A 3602-nucleotide genomic window follows, 5' to 3' on the forward strand; every position below is an offset into this window, starting at 1 on the left:
CTTCCTTCCTTCCTTCCTTCCTTCCTTCCTTCCTTCCAAAGTTTTAATGGTTACACCACTTAGACATTTTTACCATAATCCTCTAATATATTCTCTCTAAATGGTTTTAAAAGCAGAAATTTGATGCTGGGTCCACAAAAAAAGAATGTGTGAAGTTATTCATACGTTTATTTTCACATTTTAACCCTTTAAATTTAAACTAGACCTCATGGAGACTCATAAAACCCCCCACTGATCCCATTGATCGCCCCCTCCTCTCTCTCCAGGCCTGTCCAATGAACATGCAGCCTCACGCCGACCCCTCCAAGCAGCCTCAGCAGATCTGGGAGGACTTCTCTCTGTCCTTCACCCCCGCCGTCAGGGAGGTCGTCGAGTTCGCCAAACAGATCCCCGGCTTCGGCTCTCTGACGCAGAACGACCAGGTCACGCTGCTGAAGGCCGGCACCTTCGAGGTACGCGGCCGCTAGTCGATGTGTGGCCACTAGGGGGCAACGTGAATCCATACTGGCCACTAGGGGGCAACGTGAATCCATACTGGCCACTAGGGGGCAACATGAATCCATACTGGCCACTAGGAGGCAACATGAATCCATACTGGCCACTAGGGGGCAACATGAATCCATACTGGCCACTAGGGGGCAACGTGAATCCATACTGGCCACTAGGGGGCAACATGAATCCATACTGGCCACTAGGAGGCAACATGAATCCATACTGGCCACTAGGGGGCAACATGAATCCATACTGGCCACTAGGGGGCAACGTGAATCCATACTGGCCACTAGGGGGCAACGTGAATCCATACTGGCCACTAGGGGGCAACGTGAATCCATACTGGCCACTAGGGGGCAACGTGTGGCCAGTAGGGGGCAACATGAATCCATACTGGCCACTAGGGGGGAGCATGAATCCATACTGGCCACTAGGGGGGCAACATGAATCCATACTGGCCACTAGGGGGCAACGTGTGGCCACTAGGGGGCAACATGTGGCCACTAGGGGGCAACATGAATCCATACTGGCCACTAGGGGGCAACATGAATCCATACTGGCCACTAGGGGGCAACATGAATCCATACTGGCCACTAGGGGGCAACATGAATCCATACTGGCCACTAGGGGGCAACGTGTGGCCACTAGGGGGCAACGTGAATCCATACTAACCCCGCTAGTTGATGCGTGGCCACTAGGGGGCAACATGAATCCATACTAACCCCGCTAGTTGATGTGTGGCCACTAGGGGGCAACATGAATTCATACTAACACCGCTAGTTGACGTGTGGCCACTAGGGGGCAACATGAATCCATACTAACACCGCTAGTTGACGTGTGGCCACTAGGGGGCAACATGAATCCATACTAACCCCGCTAGTTGATGTGTGGCCACTAGGGGGCAACATGAATCCATACTAACCCCGCTAGTTGACGTGTGGCCACTAGGGGGCAACATGAATTCATACTAACACCGCTAGTTGATGTGTGGCCACTAGGGGGCAACATGAATCCATGCTAACCCCGCTAGTCGATGTGTGGCCACTAGGGGGCAGCATGAATCCATGCTAACCCTGCTAGTTGATGGTGCGTTTCCATGGCGACCCCCAGTGGCCGCCTAGAGGAACTGAAGCCCCATCTCCTCCTCTTCCTCACAGGTGCTGATGGTGCGTTTCTCCTCGCTGTTCGACGTGAAGGAGCAGACGGTGACGTTCCTCTCCGGCGCCACCTACAGTCTGGAGGAGCTGCGGTCGATGGGGATGAGCTGCATCCTGGCCGCCATGTTCCACTTCAGCCACAAGCTGGCGGCGCTGCAGCTGAGCCCCGAGGAGCTGGGCCTGTTCACCGCCGTGGTGCTGGTGTCTGCAGGTGAGGAGGAGGAGGAGGAGGGAGAGGAGGAGGAGGAAGAGGGGGAGGAGGAGGAGGAGGGAGAGGAGGAGGAGGAGGAGGAGGAGGAGGATGAGGGAGAGGAGGGAGAGGGAGAGGAGGGAGAGGAGGAGGAGGAGGGAGCAGAGGGAGGAGAGGAGGAGGAAGAGGGACAGGAGGAGGAGGAGGAGGAAGAGGAGGAAGAGGAGGAGGAGGAGGGAGAGGAGGAGGAGGAAGATGGAGAGGAGGAGGAGGAGGAGGGGGAGATGTAAAAATGTTAAATAAAAATATATATTTTAGGGCTGTCAAACGATTAATTTTTTAATCGAGATTAATCGCAGAATTTCCATAGTTAATCGCGATTAATCACGTTTTGAATGTCATGTTTAAAATCCTGTTATTTTCCATTTGAAGGCAGTTTTAAGCCCATAATGTAAAGCATTTCTTACCAGAGTGTCTTAACTGGGAATCAATCACGGCTCTGCTGCGACTCCCACACTCCAAAATGGTCCTTTGGTGGAGCTGAGGCTGGCTTGGCTGCACCTGGGTGTTTAGCGTGGAGGTGCTAACTCAAACTCCACGTACTCCGGTGGTAGTTAAACTCCGTTTGACACAGGTTGCATTTTACTTTTGACTTGTCAACTGAAGCGTCTGGAAGTGTTTTAAAGTTAAACAAGCCGTTCAAAAGTCCAGTAGCTCTCTTACTTTCCATCAGCGCGGTAGGTTTACTGCAGGAGGCCACTTCAAAGCATAGCGCTACAGCTAGAGGAGCCGTCTACGGGGGAGCAGAAGGGACAAAAAGGCTTGACACATTAAAATGAGATTAAAAAAATAACGCGTTATGGATTGCATTAATCTAATCACGATTAACGCGTTAACACTGACAGCCCTAATAAATATATAAAGATGTTCTTCTTCGGGTCTCTGACAGTTTCTTCTTCTTCTTCTTCTTCTTCTTCGTGTCCTCAGACCGTTCTGGGATTGAGAGCGTGCCGTTGGTGGAGCAGCTTCAGGAGAACCTGATCCAGGCGCTGCGCTCGCTGGTCAACAAGTCCACCGTCGCCCCCGGCAACCAGCATCCCAACGTGGACTCGCAGCGCTTCACCAAGCTGCTGCTGAAGCTGCCGGACCTGCGGACGCTCAACAACCTGCACTCTGAGAAGCTGCTGTCCTTCCGCATCGACGCCTGATGATGATGTCACCGGTGGAGGGGTCGCCATGACGACGGCTCGTCCCAGCGTTACCCCCCTCCCCACCCCCCCTCCTCGACATGCTGGTGATGTCATCGCCGCCTTATGTGCCGCCCGGACACGCTCAGAGAGACTGGTGTGATGATGATGTCATCCCTCCCACTATGGGCAAACACAGGCGGTCACCATGGAAACGGCAACCATGGTCCCATACTGCAGCCCAGATGGGACCGTTACGGGACCAGACGGGGGGTTAAAGGTCAGGAGGAAACATCCAGAAACTTCCAGCAGACTCTGTAGAGGAAGCTCTGTGTCTTAATTTCATCATTTTAAACTTTAAACACCATCAGGGTCTGAGTCCAGCTGCCGTCAGCCAATAGAACGGCAGCCTGGCAGTGACGGACAGCTGCAGCGGCCAATAGAACGGCAGCCTGGCAGTGACGGACAGCTGCAGCGGCCAATGAGACGCAGGCAGCTGCAGCCAATGAGACGCAGGCAGCTGAAAAATAAAACGTTTAAAAATCCAGTTTTACTTGAACTGTAAAATATAAATAG

General features: G+C 53.0%; 1 protein-coding gene across 1 annotated transcript; it reads left to right on the forward strand.

Annotated features, from left to right (window-relative positions):
* The first annotated feature begins 275 nt into the window (after nucleotides 1–275).
* Nucleotides 276–3158, forward strand: LOC128379436 (nuclear receptor subfamily 1 group D member 1-like). Its single transcript, XM_053339056.1, has 3 exons — nucleotides 276–452; nucleotides 1650–1860; nucleotides 2827–3158. The coding sequence occupies exons 1-3, from the start codon at nucleotides 276–278 to the stop codon at nucleotides 3045–3047; spliced, it is 609 nt and encodes a 202-aa protein (XP_053195031.1). The 3' UTR covers nucleotides 3048–3158.
* Nucleotides 3159–3602: the final 444 nt, after the last annotated feature.

This window comes from Scomber japonicus, chromosome 18 (genome assembly GCF_027409825.1).
Source record: "Scomber japonicus isolate fScoJap1 chromosome 18, fScoJap1.pri, whole genome shotgun sequence".
Classification (NCBI taxonomy): domain Eukaryota; kingdom Metazoa; phylum Chordata; class Actinopteri; order Scombriformes; family Scombridae; genus Scomber; species Scomber japonicus.